Source organism: Pristiophorus japonicus, chromosome 1 (genome assembly GCF_044704955.1).
Source record: "Pristiophorus japonicus isolate sPriJap1 chromosome 1, sPriJap1.hap1, whole genome shotgun sequence".
Lineage (NCBI taxonomy): Eukaryota > Metazoa > Chordata > Chondrichthyes > Pristiophoridae > Pristiophorus > Pristiophorus japonicus.
Genome location: NC_091977.1, coordinates 432,077,595 through 432,097,662, shown reverse-complemented (window position 1 = coordinate 432,097,662; position 20,068 = coordinate 432,077,595). Strand labels below are relative to the sequence as shown.

General features: G+C 45.5%; 1 protein-coding gene across 6 annotated transcripts in view; it reads right to left on the bottom strand.

Annotated features, from left to right (window-relative positions):
• The window catches only part of LOC139275532 (coiled-coil domain-containing protein 178), an 846,828-nt gene that overhangs the window by 367,372 nt on the left and 459,388 nt on the right, over window positions 1-20,068 (bottom strand). For all 6 annotated transcript variants that reach the window (XM_070892705.1, XM_070892709.1, XM_070892736.1 and 3 more), the window contains one exon: window positions 18,426-18,585. In XM_070892705.1, the coding sequence (XP_070748806.1) occupies window positions 18,426-18,585 (160 nt within the window). The remainder of the gene's footprint in view (window positions 1-18,425; window positions 18,586-20,068) is intronic.

The following is a 20,068-nucleotide window of genomic DNA, read 5'->3' as shown; positions in this document are numbered from 1 at the left end:
TCCAATCTTTCCTCATAGCTAAAATTCTCCAGTACAGGCAATATCCTTGTAAATCTCCTCTGTGCCCTCTCCAGTGCAATCACATCTTTTCTGTAATGTGATGACCAGAACTGTACACAGTACTCTATCTGCAGCCCAACTAGTGTTTTAAACAGTTCAAGCATAACCTTCCTGTTCTTGTATTCTATGCCTTGGCTAATAAAGGCAAGTATTCTGTATGCCTTCTTAAACACTTTATCTACCTGGCCTGCTACCTGGCCATGCACTCCAAGATCCCTTTGTTCCTCTACACTTCTTAGTGTCCTACCATTTAATGTGTATTCCCTTATCTTGTTAGCCCTGCCCAAATGCATTACCTTACACTTCTCTGGATTGAATTCATTTGCCACTGTTCTGCCCACCTGACCAGTTCATTGATATTTCCTGCAGGCTACAGCTTTCTTCTTCATTATTAACCACACAGCCAATTTTTGTATCATCTGCAAACTTGTAAATCATGCCCCCTGCATTCAAGTCTAAATCATTGATATATACCAGAAAACTCCTTGGGCTAGATTTTCCATTATTTTTGCATGCATACTGCCCACTTAACATCCATTTTTCTGCTGAAATGAGGTGTAACGCTCAAATATCTCCAATTTAGCCACAAAATGGAAACTGACGTCCATTTTTTGGACATTTATCGGCGAGCATTACTGTCCCCATGTACATAATGCCGGGAAAAAATAATACCCCCCGCCCACTTTTTTGGGGCGGAATCATCAGAATGGGCAAAACCAACACCCACAATGTCGCCCAGCGTTACTTTCGGCACGTAATTAACACCGAGATTCAATAATACCGATCGCCCACTTTTTTTTGTCGTAAAGGTCAAATTTGCCGAAACTAACGCCCAGTATATCACCCAGCGTCACTTTCACCACCTCGCATACATCTCGCCCACAATATCGCTCGCCCAAAACACCACTCTGAAAAAGTGGAACTGTTCTGAACTAATCACAGTGGTGTGGACGCCATTTTTCAAATCGCAGGTTTCTTCATTGAAAGGCTGCTTCAACTTCGGGGGAGTTTGGATTGACTCTGGAGTTCTTCTCAAGTGAAGTGACCATCAGAACAGACATCTTTTCAGTCTGTGGATGATTGGGTTTTACTGTAGGTGTCTTTTAGTGTTGAAATTATTGTTTCTGATCAATCGCGATTATATTTTTATTGGAATGGGGCCAGCCATTTCTCAGCCTGCATCAATTATTACGCAGATGCTGCAGAGTGCAAATGGCACAACGTCTAATGCACACAATTATGTGCCCAATATAAGACGTGCCAGAATGAGGAGGAGGTCCAGACCATACACACCCCGCACTTACAGGGAGAAGAGGTCTTACCTCAATGTGTCCGAGAACACCTGTCTTCGGAGACTACGCTTCCACAAAGTGGTGATCACTAAAATATGCCAGCTCATTAGGGCAGATCTGCAGCCTGCCATCATCTTCAGGACATCACTATCTGTTGAGGTCAAGGTCACCGCGGCACTATCATTCTACACATCCGGTTCCTTTCGGGCCTCTGCGGTCGACATTTCCCCTCTGTCTCACCATGCAACACATCGCTGCACTAGACATGTCACGGAGGCCCTGTACGCGTGTAGGATGGACTTTATCAGCTTCCCCATGACCACGAAGGCTCAGGCTGACAGGGTTGAAGCATTCTACCGCATTGCTAAGTTCCCCAAGGTACAGGGAGCAATACAGTGTACTCACATCGCCATGCGAGCACCTTCTCAGGACCCAGAGCTTTTTCGCAACAGAAAAGGATTTCACTTCCTGAAGGTCCAACTAGTTGTCGACTACAACCAGATAATAATGGCAGTGAATGCCAAATGTCCGGGCAGCTTCGATGAGGTTCACATCCTGCGTGTTTAACAGTCAGCCACAAGGACAATGCTGGATGCTTGGTGACAACCGATATGGCCTAGCCACCTGGCTGATGATCCCCCTGCATGACACCCACACCAAGGCCAAGAAGAGATACAACAAGAGGCACAGAGCCACATGCAGTGTGGTCCAGAAAACAATTAATGTGCTTAAGCAGCACTTTAGATGCCTGGAGCACTCAGGAGGAGAGCTACAATACAACCCTGAGCAAGTAGCCTAATTCGTGGTCGTGTGCTCCATGCTGTCAGGAGGGAACATGAATTGCCAGAAGGGACTGATGGTCCACCTCAGGAGAGAGAGGAAGAGGAGGACGAGGGGCTGGATGCTGACCGAGGGCCAGACAATCAGACTGACTATGCAACCATTCCCACGTCACCCTCCAGACCGCAGGAATGGGCCCGTGGTGGCTACATAGCTGCAAGACTCTTACGTCAGGAGCACATAAATGAGTGATTTTCCTGAAAGAATGTTGCTGTAATTGACAAAGCTGACACACTGATGTGTGTGTGCAGCTCAGACATCAATGGTGGGCATCACCTTGGTGCCAGTTGAAGTTTAAGTTGATTCAAGTTAAGTGTAATTATACCTTTTCATGTTAAAGAATCACCAGCGTATAACAGTCCAGCTATCTGAGACAATGCACAACAAGGTTATGTTGAATAAAAAACATTTAATACTATTGTGTTCCTAACACAGATGAGGCTGCACACAGGGAGGTTAAAGTAACAGTGACCTCAGTCTTTATTAAGACACTCCAGAGTGAGTAACAGGCCTTAGGGGCCGGCTTATATACAGTGCTCCCAAGGGATGCTGGGGTCCCTTGGGACTTCAGGGGATGTGCTCCCTGGTGGCGGAACATGGGAGTGCATGCGTTACAGATGCACAACATCACTCCCCCCGCAAAGTCAAAGTGAAAACTATTTACAAGGCGAGGCGGTTGGGAGCCTTTCTTTTCCTAGTGGACCGCCTTGGTACAAATGTCTGTTGTCTCAGCTGTGCCCTCGCTGAGCTGGCATGCTGTTGCCCCTGCAGGGCTGCTGGGTGAGCCTGGCCTTGCTGGGCTGTTGGGCATGATGGGTTTGATTTCCTGGTCCGGGGTGGTGTCGTTGATCCTTTGGGTGTGTGTTGTGGGCTCGAAAAAGGTGGTGTCTGCTGTGGGTTGTTCAGGGCAGTCTGTGAACTGCAGCCTTGTTTGGTCTAGGTGCTTTCTGCAAATTTGTCCATTGTCTAGTTTGACGACAAACACCCTACTCCCTTCTTTAGCTATCACCGTGCCCGCGATCTACTTGGGACCATGTTCATAGTTTAGCACATACACAGGATCAGTCAGATCAATTTCCCGTGACACAGTGGCACGACCATTGTTTACATTTTGTTGCCGCCGCCTGCTCTCTACCTGATCATGCAGGTTGGGGTGAACGAGCGAGAGTCTGGTTTTAAGTGTCCTTTTCATAAATAGCTCAGCCGGGGGCACCCTTGGGAGCGAATGGGGTCTCATGCAATAGCTGAGCAGTATTCGGGACAGGCGGGTTAGGAGTGAGCCTTCTGTGACTCATTTAAGGCTCTGTTTGATTGTTTGTACTGCCCGCTCTGCCTGCCCATTGGAGGCTGGTTTAAAAGGGGCCGAGGTGACATGTCTGATCCCATTGCGGGTCATGAATTCTTTAAATTCGGCACTGGTGAAACATGGCCCGTTGTCAGTGACCAGTATATCAGATAGGCCGTGGGTGGCAAACATGGCCCTCAGGCATTCAATGGTGGTGGTGGCGATGCTTGCCGACATTATTTCACATTCAATCCATTTTGAAAAAGCATCCACCACCACCAGGAACATTTTACCGAGCAACGGGCTCGCGTAGTCGACGTGGATCCTCGACCATGGTCTGGAGGGCCAGGACCACAAGCTTAGTGGTGCCTCTCTGGGTGCATTGCTCAACTGAGCACACATGCTTCTTTGCCGTACACAGGACTCTAAGTCAGAGTGGATACCGGGCCACCAGACGTGAGATTTGGCTATCGCTTTCATCATTACTATACCCAGGTGTGTGCTGTGGAGATCCGAGATGAACGTCTCCCTGCCCTTTTGGGGTAGCACTACGCAGTTACCCCACCACAGGCAGTCTGACTGAATGGACAGCTCATCCTTTTGCCACTGGAACGGATTGATTATCTCTTGCATTTCAATGGGGATGCTGGCCCAGCTCCCATGCAGTACACAGTTTTTTACTCGGGACAGCAGAAGATCTTGGCTGGTCCAAGTCCTAATCTGGCGGGCCGTGACAGGTGATTTATCATTTTCAAACGCTTCCATGACCATCAACAAATCTGCGGGCTGCGCCACCATCAACAAGTTTGCAGGCTGCGCCATTTCCACCCCAGTGGTGGGCAATGGTAGCCGACTGAGAGCATCTGCACAGTTCTCGGTGCCTGGCCTGTGGGGGATGGTATAGTTATGCGCTGATAGCGTGAGTGCCCACCTTTGTATGCGGGCTGAGGTATTAGTATTTATCCCCTTGTTTTCAGCGAACAGGGATATGAGGGGGTTGTGATCGGTTTCCATCTCAAATTTGAGGCCAATCAGGTACTGATGCATTTTCTTTAGCCCGAACACACACTAATGCCTCTTTCTCAATCATGCTGTAGGCCCTCTCGGCCTTAGACAAACTCCTGGAGGCATAGGCGACAGGTTGCAACTTCCCCGTAATGTTAGCTTGTTGTAATACACACCCGACTCCGTCACATGCTAGCACAAGTCTGTTACACTGGTTATACAAGCAGCTTGTTGGAGCATAAAATGTTTCTGGCTTTCTCAAAAGCAATTACTTGTTTTTTTTCCCCATACCCAGTTCTCACCTTTACGCAATAACACATGTAGGGGCTGTAAGAGGGTGCTTAACTCCGGTAGGAAGTTACCAAAATAGTTGAGGAGTCCCAGGAACGACCGCAGCTCCGTGACGTTCTGTGGCCTGGGCGCGTTCCTGATAGCCTCTGTCTTGGCATCTGTGGGCCGAATGCCGTCTGCCGTGATCTTTCTCCCCAAAAACTACACTTCTGTTGTCATGAAGACGCATTTCGACCTCTTCAGCCGCAGCCCTACGCGATCCAGATTTTGAAAGTGCTCGACGGTGTCCCGACCCGTGACCAATATGTCATCCTGAAAAACCACCGTGCGTGGTACCGACTTGAGTAGGCTCTCCATGTTTCTCTGGAAGACCGCTGTAGCCGACCGAATTCCAAACGGGCATCTGTTGTAGATGAACAGTCCCTTGTGCGTGTTGATGCAGGTGAGGCCCTTTGAAGACTCCTCCAGCTCCTGCATCATGTAGGCCGAAGTCAGGTCGAGCTTGGTGAATGTCTTATCTCCTGCCAGTGTCGCAAATCGGTCGTCTGCCTTAGGTAGCGGGTATTGGTCCTGTTGCGAGAAACGATTAATAGTTACTTTATAATCGCTGCAAATCTTGAACATGCCATCACTTTTGAGTACTGCATCAATCGGGCTGGCCTACTCGCTGAATTCCACTGGAGAGATGATGCCCTCGAGTTGCAGCCTGTCCAGCTCGATTTTCACTCTCTCCCTCATCATGTGAGGTACCGCTCACGCCTTGTGGTGAATGGGTTGTGCCTCTGGGACCAAGTGGATCCGCACCTTTGCCCCGGAAAAGTTTCCAATGCCTGGCTCAAAAAGGGAAGGAAATTGTTAAGAACCTGGGTACATGAGGCCTCATCGACATGTGATAGCGCTCGGATGTCATCCCAGTTCCAGCGGATTTTACCCAGCCAGCTCTTTCCAAGCAATGTGGAACCATCGCCCGGGACAATCCAGAGTGGCAGTTCGTGCACCATGCCCTCGTAGGTGACCTTGACCATGGCGCTACCCAGGACAGTGATAAGCTCTTTGGTCTATGTTCTCAGTTTCATGTGGATGGGGCTCAGGGCTGGTTGAGGGCCTTGTTGCACCACAGTCTCTCAAACATCTTTGTACTCATGATGGATTGGCTAGCGCCAGTGTCCAGTTCCATGGCTACGGGTAAGCCATTCAATTTTACGTTTAGCATTATAGGTGGACATTTCGTCAAAAATGTGTGCACCCCGTGTACTTCAGCATCTGCCTCCTCTCTCTGAGGCTCGAAATTGCTTTGATCCACCATGGACCGATATTCCTCTGCCACATGGTGGTTAGCAGGTTTTGCAGAGCTTGCAGTTTGTCTGCAAGCTCGTTGGAGATGCCCCATTGTTCCACAGCTCTTGCCAACATACCCTTTGAAGCAGCATGAACAGGCTGAATAGAAGCCTCCACAACGCCAACAAGGTGTGAATTGTCTTGCATTCATCCAGTGTTGTGGACTCTGAGTCATCTGGGTCAGCTGAGGCCTGCTGGCAGTTGCAGCCTCGTGGTTTCTGCCCTGTACATTTCTGCTCGCAAACACAGTTCCAGTTAATTTATGAACATTGCTAGCACTTGTGTGCTGAGAGATTTGTTTGGTGTTATCACTGGTGGACATAAACGCCTGTGCTATCGCAATGGCCTTACTGAGGGTCAGTGTCTCTACAGTGAAAAGTTTTCGTAGGATGGTCTCGTGGCCAATGCCCAGTACAAAAAAGCCTCTGAGCATTTGCTCCAGGTAGCTATCAAACTCACATTGTCCTGCAAGTCGCCTTAGCTCGGCGACCTAGCTCGCCTCTTCCTGACCTTCAGATTGCTGGCACGTGTAGAACCAATAACTCGCCATCAGCATTCTCTCCCTCGAGTTAAGATGCTCCTGAGCCAGTGTACACAGCTCCTCATATGACTTATCTATGGGTTACACCGGAGCCAGAACATTCTTCACGAGGCTGTAGTTCGGTGCCCTGCAGACCGTGAGGAGGACCGCTCTCCTTTTTGCAGCGCTTCCTTCTCCATCCAGCTCGTTGGCTACAAAGTACTGGTCTAGCCATTCGACATAGGCTTCCCAGTCCTCACCCTCCGAGAACTTCTCCAAGATGCCCACAATTTGCTGCATCTTTGCATTGGATTCGTGTACTCGTCTCCAGTTATTGTGTGCCTAACACAGATGAGACTGCACACAGGGAGGTTAAAGTAAGTGACCTCAGTCTTTATTAAGATTGAGTAACAGGCCTTAGGGGCCGGCTTATATACAGTGCTCCCAAGGGATGCTGGGATCCCTTGGGACTTCAGGGGATGCGCTACCTGGTGGCGGAACATGGGGGTGCATGCTTTACAGATACACAACAAATACAACCATTGGTCTGAAATCATAATTATCACAGGCAAAAACATCCCACTCCCACTCCACTTTTTCGACCATTGACATCAATCAAATGGTCAACATATCCAGCAACACAGAGCACAAATGCAAAGCAGGAGGGTGGCTCCCTCCCTCCATACATTACAACAAATTGCATACACCGAGATGGAGATATAACAAAGCCATCACCTGCAGACATGCACCTCACTTTCCTTTCCTCCTTCCCTTCTTCTCACCACCTCTACCCTTTCCCCTCCTCGCTCCACGCCGCCTGGCCAAAGAGCTCCTCAGGTGGTGCAACGTTGGGGGGGGATGAAGGCAGTGTTGATGGTTGCACGGGTACGGGAGCGGGGGGTGCCATGGTGGGAACATTCTCGGATCCAGAAGCAGGATCTTGGTCCTGCCTCTCATCTGTCGTTGGCACTGGTGGTGCGGAACCTAGGGGTGGAGTGCAGCACTCCAGGATCACTGGGAGGCCTGTGCCAGCAGTGTTCCTGGCTATCGCCTCCAGGGCCTCCGCCATCGTACTCAGTCATGGTGCCGGAGATGGTGGCCAGCTGTCGGAATATGCCTCCCAATGCATTGAGGATCTGGTCACCTATGTCCACAGTTCTCCTGGACAACTTTACCATCTATCCACTCTCATCTGGCGCTCGTGGACCAGACCTGCCATGCCCACGAAATTTCCGCGGGGTTGGCGCCATCCTCGGGACAAATGGACTGCCCTATTGCGAGGTGCTTGGGCCTGGCACCTCCAAAGTGGAGGCGGGAATGGCAGGAGGAGCACTAGATGGCCTTGGGATGGAATGCCTTCTGGAGCCTGGCAATGCAGATTCCTCAAAGTCGGCGCTCTCATCCGTAGAGGACAGACCCAGCAGATTGACGGGCGAGAATCGGAGCTCCTCAGCAGCAGATGCAGGATCGTCCGTTGAGTCCGGCCCCGCGCCCCCACCTTCTGGGCTTGGTAGTCTTGCTTTGGGACGTGCTGCTGGTTGAGCTGCAAAACACAAATGACGTTATTAGAGGAGAAGGGGGTGCAAGGGTCACAAGGTGAGTCCAGCGCTACACACAGTATATGCACGACAAAAGCATCACCGCTATCAAAATTACCACAGACATCACATTTCATGACCATCAACACATTCTACATTGCAATGATTCTCATTAGGCCAGCATTATTTAAAGGACAATTTTAGAAACCATCTATTATTATTTGGATATGAGTGGGTGTGGCATCAATTGACTTTAGATCATGCAATGGTGTATACTTTACTCACGTGCATCACTTCCGGGTCTGCAGCTGCTTGCGTGCCTCCCCACGAGTGTGAGCACTTGCTCCTCGATATCAGTGATGTCGCTGGTGATTGGTGGATCCCCACCCGTTCGCCTCTGCGTGGACCTAATCGTCGATCGCTTCTTCTGTAAAAGGTAACAGGATGACATAGCATGAGATCATTGCTAGGTACTGTCACAGACACTGATACAACACATAACCAACAGATGTAATCATGATTATTATGATAATTATCATTCTTTATCTAAAGACATACACCATGACTGCAGGCTTTGAGTAAAACATTCCCGGTAAAGGTGAAACACCTCACATCTGATTATAGTCACTCATGACTCTTACAAATCAAATTATATTAACTTATAAGTACATGTAAATAAATGTAATACTTACTCTTGTGGATCCGACAAGGCCGTTCCATCGTTTGCGGCATTGGTTGCGCTCACGAACTTCGTTGATCGGCAACGAGACCACCTGTGCTATCTCGGCCCACAGGCCTTTGGGGTGGGCTTCCTACGTCCTCCCTGGGTCAAATCACTCCAACGTAACTCGACCTCCTGCAGAAGGGAGGCATTTGCCTCGTCTGAGACCCTCCTCGCACTTTTGCACCCTCTAATGTGCTCCTCTCCCAGCTCACTGCTCTCGCCAGCATCAGTCTCCACAGCGTGCTGTGTCACCTCCTCCTCTCTCCCTCCATTATAGGCACCAAATTCGGGAAAATATCTGGCTGGTAACAGTTAATTTTTTTTTTCCCAATTGGCTATAAAGCTGGAAACTCTCCCTCCTTCCTCCCAAAGCAGCCACACCACACCTACACGCAACTTCACTCCCTCTCACTCCCTCTCTCTCTGTCTCCTCTTATGCGCATGTCATAATGACCCTTGACCTCCTGAATCACGGGAATCGAGCATTGCCATGCCATTGCTAAGGACGGCGACACTTTATAGCAGAAGGTCAGAGAGATTTAACGCTAATGCCCACATCATATCGCTTGCGGTAATGCCCAATTTAGAAAATGGAGACTGGGCTTTGAGAATGGGCACAAGACGGTGATCTGAAAACCCATTTTTACTGCCCACACCGGAAATAATGCCCATTTTTGGCTGATCTGCACAAAAGTGTAAAATCTAGCCCAAGGGACCTAAGGCTAGACTTTCCCTAAAGGCTCTCAACGCCCGATTGCCCGCTGAGAAGCACCGCTAACGTTCGTCGAGAAAAGCTGGTGAGAATTTTCATTTTTAAGTTTAAAGTAAGTAAAACTAACCGCCCGGCGAGAAAATGGGCATTGCACACACATTGTCGGCGGTTTTCTCGGCGGGTAAGTGAAAAGTTAGCAACATGGGCGGTCGTTACCGGAATGGAAGGTTAGTACAAAAATTTAGTCTGAGGCTGTGTTTGGGCCTAGGGAGGGGGGAAAACTTAGAAAAAAATGTTCATGAAAGAAAATATAAAAACGTCCAAAGCATTCCCAAGACAGCTTAAAACCGAATCAACCGTTTAAAATTAAAAAAGAACCTTTAACTTACCTTTCTTTGCAGGGTCCCCTCTTACCACCTTGTTTAAGCAACTTTTATAGGGCGATTGTTCGCGGCATTGCATGTGGGCGGTTTGGTCCCGCCAGGCGAATTCAGATGTGGGCAATAACGTTGAAAAACTTAGGTGGAAACTTTCGCCGGGCAGAAAACCAGCTATACCGCCGAGAAAATCGGCGACAATGAAGCCAAAAGTCTTGATCCTAGTACTGAGCCCTGCGGAACCTGAATGGAAACAGCCTTCCAGTCACAAAAACACCCATCAACCATTATCCTTTGCTTCCTGCCTCTGAGCCAATTTTGGATCCAACTTGCCATTTTGCCTTGGATCCCATGGGCTTTTACTTTCGTGACTAGTTTGCCACGTGGGTCTTTATCAAAAGCCTTGCTAAAATCTATATACACCACATCAAACAAACTACCCTCATCGACTCTCCTTGTTACCTCCTCAAAAAATTCAAACATGTTAGTCAGACACGACCTTTCCTTAACCATGCTGACTGTTCTGGACAAGTTTTTCTAAATGATGATTTATCCTGTCCCTCAGAAATTTCTCCAATAATTTTCCCACCACCGAGCTTAGGCTGACTGGCCTGAAATTACTCGGTCTATCCCTTTCTCCCTTGTTAAACAAAGGTATAACAGAGTTCATGAAGCTCATGGCCTTGGAGGAGATTCCGGTGTTGGGGTGAACCTGCTTCATCACTTTGTAGATGTAGATCGAATAACTCTGATGGCAGAGATATTAAATAATTACCTTGCTTCAGTATTTACCAGGGAGATAGAATAGATGGAGATGACACAGGATCATGAGATTAGTAATGAGATAACTGCATTTAAAATAAAACGAGGAGATATATTAGATAAACTAATGAAACTCAAAGAGGATAAAACCTCTGGTCCATACGGATTAAATCCGTGTATATTAAAATAATCTACGGAAGAGTTAGCAGAGGCATACTACACATATTTAGTAATTCATTAGAAAAAGGTGTAGTGCCAGTGGACTGATGGTAGCTAATATCCAGGGGTATTCAACATTCAGGAAGGATAGACAGAAAGGAATAGGAGGTGGGGTAGCATTGCTGGTTAAAGAGGAAATTAACACAATAGTAAGGAAGGACATTTGCTTGAATGATGTGAAATCTATATGGGTAGAGCTGCAGAATACTAAAGGGCAGCAAACGCTAGTGGGAGTTGTGTACAGACCAATAAACAGTAATAGTGAGGCTGGGGACAGCATCAAACAAGAAATTAGGGATGCATGCAATAAGAGTACAGCAGTCATCATGGGCGACTTTAATCTACATATAGATTGGGCTAACCAAATTGGTAGTAATATGGTGGAGGAGGATTTCCTGGAGTGTATTAGGGATGGTTTTCTAGACCAATATGTCGAGGAACCAACTAGAGGGCTAGCCATCCTAGACTGGGTGATGTGTAATGAGAAAGGACTAATTAGCAATCTTGTTGTGCGAGGCCCCTTGGGAAAGAGTGACCATAATATGGCAGAATTCATTATTAAGATGGAGAGTGACAGTTAATTCAGAGACTAGGGTCCTGAACTTAGGGAAAGGTAAATTCGATGGTATGAGATGTGAACTGGCTGGAATAGACTGGCGAGTGATACTTAAAGGGTTGATGGTGGATAGGCAATGGCAAACATTTAAAAATCACCTGGATGAACTTCAACAATTGTACATCCTTGTCTGAAGTAAAAATAAAACGGGGAAGGTGGCTCAACCGTGCCTAACAAAGAAAATTAAGGATAGTGTTAAATCCAAGGAAGAGGCATATAAATTGGCCAGGAAAAGCAGCAAACCTGAAGACTGGGAGAAATTTAGAATTTAGCAGAGGAGGACAAGGGGTTTAATTAGGAGGGGGAAAATAGAGCATCGGAGGAAGCTTGCTGGGAACATAAAAACTGACTGCAAAAGCTTCTATAGATATGTGAAGAGAAAAAGATTGGTGAAGACAAACATAGGTCCCTTGCAGTCAGAATCAGATGAATTTTTAATGAGGAATAAATAAATGGCAGACCAATTGAACAAATACTTTGGTTCTGTCTTCATGAAGGAAGACACAAATAACCTTCCAGAAATACTAGGGGACAGAGGGTCTAGTGAGAAGGAGGAACTGAAGGAAATCCTTATTAGTCAGGAAATTGTGTTCGGGAAATTGATGGGATTGAAGACAATAAATCCCCAGGGCTTGATAGTCTGTATTGCAGAGTACTTAAGGAAGTGGCCCTAGAAATAGTGGATGCATTGGTGATCATTTTCCAGCAGTCTATCGATTCTGGATCAGTTCCTATGGACTGGAGGGTAGCTAATGTAACACCACTGTTTAAAAATGGAGGGAATATTATCTGAATGGTGGCAGATTAGGAAAAGGGGAGGTGCAACGAGATCTGGGTGTCATGGTACATCAGTCATTGAAAGTTGGCATAGAGGTACAGCAGGCGGTGAAGAAGGCAAATGGCATGTTGGCCTTCATAGCTAGGGGATTTGAGCAGGGAGGTCCTACTGCAGTTGTACAGGGCCTTGGTGAGGCCTCACCTAGAAAATTGTGTTCAGTTTTGGTCTCCTAATCTGAGGAAGGACGTTCTTGCTATTGAGGAAGTGCAGTGAAGGCTCACCAGACTGATTCCCGGGATGGCAGGACTGACATATGAGGAGAGACTTGATCGACTGGGCCTGTATTCACTAGAGTTTAGAAGAATGAGAGGGGATCTCATAGAAACATATAAAATACTGACGGGACTGGACAGGTTAGATGCAGGAAGAAGGTTGCCGAAGGTTGGAGAAGTCCAGAACCAGGAGACACAGTCTAAGGATAAGGGGTAATCTATTTAGGACCGAGATGAGGAGAAACTTCTTCACTCAGAGAGTTGTTAATTCTCTACCGCAGAGAGTTGTTGATGCCAGTTCATTGGAAATATTCAAGAGGGAGTTAGATATGGCCCTTATGGCTAAAGGGATCGAGGGGTATGGAGAAAAAGCAGGAAAAGGGTACTGAGGTGATGATCAGCCATGATCTTATTGAATGGTGGTTCAGGCTCGAAGGGCTGAATGGCCTACTCCTGCACCTATTTTCTATGTTTCTATGTTTCTATAATACCTATATTTAAGAAGGGAGATAGAACATGTCCAGGGAACCATACACCAGTCAGCTTAATATCGATGATAGGAAAGAAGAGAAAATGCAAGAACATCTAGAAACCAAAAATACAATAATAAATTGTCAGCATGGATTTCAAAAGGGAAAGTCTTGCTTGACCAACCTCATTGAATTTTTGAAGCGGTAACAAAGAGAGTAGAGAAGGGTAATGCAGTAGATGTGATTTATCTAGATTGACAAAAGGCCTTCGATAAGGTACCACATAATAGATTAATGAATAAGGTCAGGAAATGCAGAGTCAGGGGAAAAGTAGCAGAATGGATAGCTAGTTGGCTTCAAGACAGAAAGCAGAGAATAGGGGTAAAGGGGAGCTATTCAGAGTGGCAGAAGGTGGGAAGTAATGATCCACAAGGATCAGTGCTGGGACCACTGTTGTTCACCATTTAAACTTTGGAATCAAAAACACAATTTCTAAATTTGCAGAAGGCACTAAATTGAGGGGGATAGTCAATGCTGAGGAGAACTGCAAGAAATTACAAGAAGACATCAATAAACTTGCAGAATGGGCATATAATTGGCAAATGAAATTCAACACAGATAAATGTGAGGTATTACATTTTGGTAAGAAAAATAGGGAGGTCACATATTACTTGGAAAATAAGAATCTAAATGGAGAAAGGAGCAAAGGGATCTCGGAGTACAAATACAAAAATCACTAAAAGTATTGACACAGGTTAACAAGGCCATAAAAAAGCAAACCAAGCACTTGGGTTTATTTCTAAAGGGATATAATTGAAAAGTATGCTAAACTTGTATCGAGCCTTGGTTATACCACACTTAGAGTATCGCGTACAATTCTGGTCGCCATATTATAAAAAGGATATAGAGGCACTGGAGAGGGTGCAGAGATTATTTACAAGGATGATACCAGAAATGCGAGGGTATACATATTAGGAAAGCATGAGCAGGCTGGGTCTCTTTTCTCTTGAAAAGAGAAGGCTGAGGGGGTGACCAAATAGAGGTCTTTAAAATCATGAAAGGTCTTGATAGAGTAGATACAGAGAGAATGATTCCACTTGTGGGAAAGAGCATAACTATAGGCTATCAGTATAAGATAGTCACCAAGTAACCAAAGAGGGAATTCAGAAGAAACTTCTTTACCCAAAGAGTGGTGAGAATGTGGAACTCACTACCACAGGGAGTGGTTGAAGTGAATAGTATAGATGCATTTAAGGAGTGGTTAGATAACCATATAAAGGTTATATAGCGGGTTATGCTGATAGAGTTAGATGAAACCTTGTCACTGTTGCCAAATTAAGTCATTTAAGGGTTAAGACATGGCAGGAGAGCCCAGACCCGTGTCATGCTCCTCCTGTGCTATGTGGGAAGTCAAGGATGCTCCCAGTGTCCCTGACTGCTATGTGAGCGGGAAGTGTATCCAGCTGCAGCTCCTGACAGACCGCATTGCGGCACTGGAGCTGCACATGGATTCACTCGGAGCATCCACGATGCTGAGGATGTCGTGAATAGCACGTTTAGTGAGTTGGTCACACCGCAGGTAAAGGTTACACAGGCGGATGACCATGGGTGACCATCAGGAAGAGCAGTGGAAGGAAGATAGTTCAGGGATCCCCTGCGGTCATCTACCTCCAAAACAGATATATCATCTTGGGTACTGTTGGGGGAGATGGCCAATCAGGGGAATGCAACAGTAGCCAAGTTCATGGCACCATGGGTGGCTCTGCTGTGCAGAAGGGCAGGAAAAAGAGTGGGAGAGCTATACTGGTAGGGGATTCTATTGTAAGGGGAATAGATAGCATTTCTGCGGCCGCAAACGAGACTCCAGGATGGCATGTTGCCTCCCTGGTGCAAGGGTCAAGGATGTCTCAGAGCGGCTGCAGGGCATTCTGGAGGGAGAGGGTGAACAGCCAGTTGTCGTGGTACATATATGTGCCAACGATATAGTACAAAGTGGGATGAGGTCCTACAAGCTGAATTTAGGGTGCTAGGAGTTAAATTAAAAAGTAGGACCTCAAAGTTAGTAATCTCAGAATTGCTACCAGTGCCACGTGCTAGTCAGAGTAGAAATAGCAGGATAGTTAAGATGAATATGTGGCTTGAGGAATGGTGCAAGAGGGAGTGATTCAAATTCCTGGGACATTGGAACCAGTTCTGGGGGAGGTGGGACCAGTATAAACCAGACGGTCTGCAACAGGGCAGGACTGGAACCAATGTCCTAGGGCGAGTGTTTGCTAATGCTGTTGGGGAGGATTTAAACTAATAGGGCAGGGGTATGGGAACCTATGCAGGGCAACAGAGGGAAGTAAAATAGGGCCAGCAGCAAAAGTTATGAAGGTGAAAAGTAAAAGTGGAGGGCAGAAAAATCAAAGGCAAAAATCAAAAAGGGATACATTACAACATCATTCTAAAAGAACAAAGAGTGTTAAAAAACAAGCCTAAAGGCTCTGTGTCTCAATGCGAGTAGCATTCGTAATAAAGTGGATGAATTAACTTAAGGAAGTGGCCCTAGAAATAGTGGATGCATTGGTAGTCATTTTCTAACATTTTATAGAGTCTGGATCAGTTCCTATGGACTGGAGGGTAGCTAATATAACCCCACTTTTTAAAAAAGGAGGGAGCGAGAAAACAACGAATTATAGACCGGTCAGCTTGACTTCGGTGGTAGGGAAAATGTTGGAATCAATTATTAAAGATGTAATAGCAGCGCATTTGGAAATCAGTGACAGGATCAGTCCAAGTCAGCATGGATTTATGAAAGGGAAATCATGCTTGACAAATCTTCTAGAGTTTTTTGAGGATGTAACTAGTAGAGTGGATAAGGGAGAACCAGTGGATGTGGTGTATTTGGACTTTCAAAAGGCTTTTGACAAGGTCCCACACAAGAGATTAATGTGCAAAATTAAAGCACATGGTATTGGGGATAATGTATTGACGTGGATAGAGAACTGGTTGGCAGACAGGAAGCAGAGAGTAGGAATAAACGGGTCCTTTTCAGAATGGCAGGCAGTGGCTCGTGGGGTACCGCAAGGTTCAGTGCTGGGACCCCAGCTATTTACAATATACATTAATGATTTACACGAAGGAATAGAATGTAATATCTCCAAGTTTGCAGATGACACTAAGCTGGGTGGCAGTGTGAGCTGTGAGGAGGATGCTAAGAGGCTGCAGGGTGACTTTGGTGGTAAAAACAGGAAGGCAGATTATTATCTGAATGGTGACAGATTAGTAAAAGGTGAGGTGAAAAGAGACCTGGGTATCATGGTACATCAGTCATTGAAAGTTGGCATAGAGGTACAGCAGGCGGTGAAGAAGGCAAATGGCATGTTGGCCTTCATAGCGAAAGGATTTGCGTATAGGAGCAGGGAAGTCTTACTACAGTTGTACAGGGCCTTGGTGAGGCCACACCTTGAATATTGCGTACAGTTTTGCTCTCCTAATCTGAGGAAGGACATTCTTGCTATTGAGGGAGTGCAGTGAAGGTTCACCAGACTGACGCCCGGGATGACAGGACTGACACATGAAGAACGATTGGATCGACTAGATTTAAATTCAATGGAATTTAAAAAAATGAGAGGTGATCTCATTGAAACATATAACATTCTGACTGGACTGGACAGGTTAGATGCAGGAAGAATGTTCCCGATGTTGGGGAAGTCCAGAACCAGGGGTCACAGTCTAAGGATAAGGGGTAAGCCATTTAGAACCGAGATGAGGAGAAACTTCTTCACTCAGAGAGTCGTGAGCATGTGGAATTCTCTGCCACAGAAAGTTGTTGTGGCCAGTTCCTTAGATATATTCAAAAGGGAGTTAGATGTGGCCCTTACGGCTAAAGGGATAAAAGGGGTATGGAGAGAAAGCAGGAATGGGGCACTGAAGTTGCATCATCAGCCATGATCATATTGAATGGTGGTGCAGGATCGAAGGGTCAAATGGCCTACTCCTGCACCTATTTCCTATGTTTCTATGTTCCTATGAAGAAAGACGGGAGGAGGCTCAAGTGGAATATAAATGCCAGCATGGACTGGTTAGGCCAAATAGCCTGTTTCTGTGCTGTATATCCCACATAATCTTATGTAATAATGGTTTGTAACTCAGCAGAGAGCAGGACCGAGCTCTGCAGAGCAGAGATTGGAGCCGTCTGTCCATTTAATGTTTATTTGCCATCCCCATTTTATCATCTCTACTCCAAGCTCAACAATCATTTACTTTCAGTTTCATGGGAGGCTGTTTAATTTATTAAACTGGGACTGATAGGAAAATGGAGGGTAGAGTCCTGTCAGCATCAGATTCCGGGAAATGTACTGAACCGAGTCATAATACAGGGATGGTCAGGGATATAAGTAAAACAAAAATAATAATAAATATATATGTTTCATTGTATAACTAATTTTTATGCAGAAAAATACTGTTGTGTTACAGGGGGTCCGTGCAATTTTTATAACATGGGAGGGGGGGCCCCACTTTCATATTCTGAGTATTACATAGTATTCTAATTTAAATGGGGAGTCTGTGATTACTAAACGATTTGAAAAGAGGTCCTTCGGGGGTCCATGATTACTAATTGATTTGACAACCTAAAAATTTTGAGAACCACTGGCATCGAGTGCCGGGATGCATGTTTGATCCTGCATATGTTGGTTGCCTAAGCTCAGATGCCTTACTATGGGCAGGTGTTGAAGAAGTGCCAGATGTGGGGACTGTCATCCTGGATGAGTAAGCTGTTCAGAGTGATATTGGTAGAAGTTTGGGAGTAGGTCTGTTACTTGCCCCTTTTGGCTAGATAGGATAAAGAAGGGAAAAGGGTGTTTATCCTAAGAAGAAATAATTACCTAGGCTTCTCAAATATCTTCTCATGGCCAAAGTTGGAACAAGCCTGAGAGTACATTGTTAGCGCACCCTATCTCAGTAAAGAATAGCATTAGTGCACTTGAATTATGCACCTACACTGATATTTATATAATTTGTACAGCACTTAATTTTCATTAAAAATAAAATTTCTAGTTTACTGTTTGAAGATCATTGAACTCATTTAAACGCTACAGGGCTGCCAACGATTTTTGTGTTAAAGGTTGACCCTATGATGTCATCACTTCAATCTTCACAATCCCTACTTTTCATTCTCTGCAAAACTGGATTTTAAAGCTGGCTATCAGTCAATGAAACCCTTTTATTTATAAGAAAAAAATCGCTGCCCTCTCCAAAATTCTTCTTTTATATAAAAAGCAATGCAATTAGTACAAATGAAACAATTTAAGAATGCTGCAACTCTGCCATCTGTACTTACCTTGACTTCTTGACATTTCTCCCTTCTATCATGAATCACTTTCTGGTGCTCTTCCTCCATAAGTGCCCCCCTTTTGTTAGCTATTTCAAGTTCTGTCTCCAATTTAGTGTTGATGAGCACAGCATTGTTGTGTTTGAACTCTGCCACATCGAAATTTGGTCTTGAAAGAATAGATACACAAATATAAATACCCTGTGTGACTTAAAGGGGATGAAATTGGTCTTTGGCGGTAGTGTGAAACAAACAATAGTGAATCAGCAGCCCACTGGAAAAGAAAATCAGCCGCGATGTAAAACGGGCTGCCAATTTGCTATTTGTGCTACCACCAACTTCTCCATCAAAGATTCGGCTTAACACAATTATGTTGCTAGCCAAGACAATTTCAGAACATTTTTGTAAACCAACACTAATAAACAAAAAGTTACAGGCTTCTAGTAGTCTCAATATACCAAAATTGTTGGGAAAGAGTAGAGAAAGCTTCACTCAGTAATCTGCATCTAACCCATGCTTATGCTGATACTAGGTGCTCAAAATGAAATGTTTAATTTTGTAGGGTGAACATTCTTCACCTTGCTGAGCATAAAATTGACCACATTTTTTTTAAATGGAAAGTTTTCTGTCCGTAAAGTCAAATCTTATATCCTGTTGCTATATACGTTATAGCTGCTAGTACCTTGGCAATACACTTTCATTTTAGTTCACTTTAGCAAGAAGAGCTAAATGGTCCAGACTATGCATCATTGTCTTTTGAACTGTATGCATCATTACACACAGTACATCTTGTTGTTTAAAGGTGGAGTATATAAAGTTACTTACAGTCTAACTGTGGGTTGACTGTAGTATTCATATTTTTACTTAAAGAAACACTATCTTCACATGAAAAAAAGGTTTGGTAAACACTTTATCATTTGGGAAGTGAGAACAGCTAGAAGAGACAGATGTCATTTACAGCACAATAGTACCATACTAAGGGAGGTAACAATGTGCTGAAAGTAGCAAAAAGTTGTTATGAAGTGACCTAGTGTGTGCTTGGTGGCTGTACATCTGATGAGAACTTGCGTACTCGCCACCTCTATGGTGGAAATGGGGGTCATCTGAGGGATTCAGGCTGGGATTGAGAACCTGGACCCACATATAGGAGGAAGGTATTTTATTTAAAAAATGTTTTTAGACTGCCCCCTTTGCCAAGGGGGCTGCTAGATGTAGCATCAAGAAGTTTCCTGGGGGATGTCCCAACACACTCCTTCTCGCCCGGACACCAACACCATAATTTGTGGCCTGTTGCACAAAGTGGCTCCATAAGTGGTGCAGGTGCTCACTGGGGTCATGTAAATTAGGTGAACTCTCTCTCTCCTGACATATCCCGCCACTTCTTCATCAAGCTGGGAGATCAACCCTGGGTCAACCAGTGATGTTAAAGGGCATGCTAGGAGCAGCACCAGCCATAACTTAGAATAAGGCACCAGTCTACTGAAGATACATCTTAGGGCACCTCTATGCTAAACACCAAAAGTAGCAGTTTAGAGACAGGTTCCGCAATCAATGGATCAGAGCGAATCCAGTCATGATTGGTGTTGGACAATCAAGCTACTAAGAGAAGAAGGAGGCTTAATTAACATCTCCATCTTCAACCATGGAAGAGC